General features: G+C 59.5%; 1 protein-coding gene across 1 annotated transcript in view; it reads left to right on the top strand.

The window, feature by feature from the left end:
- Positions 1–813, top strand: part of PLEKHM1 (pleckstrin homology domain containing, family M (with RUN domain) member 1) — a 15,791-nt gene extending 14,978 nt beyond the window's left edge. Inside the window, exon 11 of the mRNA XM_009699192.1 lies at positions 684–813. Coding sequence (XP_009697494.1) covers positions 684–813 — 130 coding nt within the window. The remainder of the gene's footprint in view (positions 1–683) is intronic.
- The last annotated feature ends 485 nt before the right edge of the window (positions 814–1,298 follow it).

Here is a 1,298-nt window from a genome sequence, read left to right as displayed (position 1 = left end):
GCCAGAGCAGGGAGGTCCTGGGCGGGTGCTGGTGAGACCTCCCCGGAGCCGGCTGACTCCCTGGCTGCCTGTCCCCTTCCCTGCACCTCCGATATCCCCAAGCAGTGTCCCTGCTGCAGTGACCCACCGTAGTCAGGCTTGAGGGGGGGGTCTCCTGGCTGCACCCCAGCCCCAGCAAGCAGATGTCACACTCCGGTGCTGAGCTGCATCCCATCCTCGCTGGCGATGGATCCTCAGCCGGGCTCTTACCGCCTTGCACCGTCGCAGGGTTTGGTATCTCAGCCTTGAACCTTTGCTCTTCTGTTGGTCACCGTGCCGAAAGCAAGGTGCAAACCTCACTCAACATCTCCCTCTCTTATCTGCAAAAAAACCAGCAGCGTGCTGGCAGCTGCCTGCAGCGCTCTTTCCGGGCGAGCTGCTGCTTTTGCTCTGAGCTTGCTGGAGTTGGGTCTTTTGCTCGAGTAGTTACTGCTCCTGCTAGTAAGGTTCGTCTTGAGCTAGAGCTGGCTCTCGCTGGGGCCGGGGCTCTTTGCTCGGCAAGTGCTTGGAGAAAACAGGGACGGGGAAGCGGCCCGAGATGTGGGCTGGTGGAGAGAAGTTTGGTCTTTGCTCTGATGTTTACAGACAGGGTGGGGGTTTGGTTGTTTGGGTTTTTTTCATTTCTCCCTTTTGGTTTCTCCTAGGTGCAATGAATGCAAAACGGTCTTCCACCAGGGTTGCCAAGCCAGCGCCAGGTCCTGTCCCCGCTGCGAGCGCCGGCAGAGGTACCAGCGAAAGCTGGAGGTGGAGGCCAGCACGGAGCCAAGCCTTTAGCATCCAGGGACTGACCTCAACGCTGCCCTTGGCTTCTCATCCAGCACCGAGGGGAAGGGGCTGGTGGGAGGTGCAGAGAAGAGACCCCCCCCACGCCTAGGAGCTGATCCTGCACCTGGCCCTTCCCCTGGGGACAGGGAGCTGGCGGTGCTGGGCGATGGGGTGTGGGTGCTCCTACCCCACGGAGGGACCCTCTGCCCACCCGGGGCTGAGTAAAGGGGGGGGTGCTGGAAAGGTCCGGTCCCCCCACTCACGCTGACCCAGTGCTGCTCGGGGATACTCCCAGTCTCCCTCCTGGTGCCAACCTGGTACGTCCCCTCCTGGTGGAAACCCAGTGGTTTTCCAGGGTGTAAATCAGGATTTCCAATCAAGGGTGTGGATAACTGACGTTAATTAAAGCTCTAGTTTTTTAGGCTGTTGGATACTGAAAAAATGGTATTTTTTTACGTGGGGGTTTTGCACAAGCCAGCCTGCTCCGGGGAGGT

This window comes from Cariama cristata, unplaced genomic scaffold (assembly GCF_000690535.1).
Source record: "Cariama cristata isolate BGI_N322 unplaced genomic scaffold, ASM69053v1 scaffold25224, whole genome shotgun sequence".
Lineage (NCBI taxonomy): Eukaryota > Metazoa > Chordata > Aves > Cariamiformes > Cariamidae > Cariama > Cariama cristata.
Note: the sequence above shows the minus strand (reverse complement) of the source record. Positions and strands in the feature narration are given on the sequence as shown.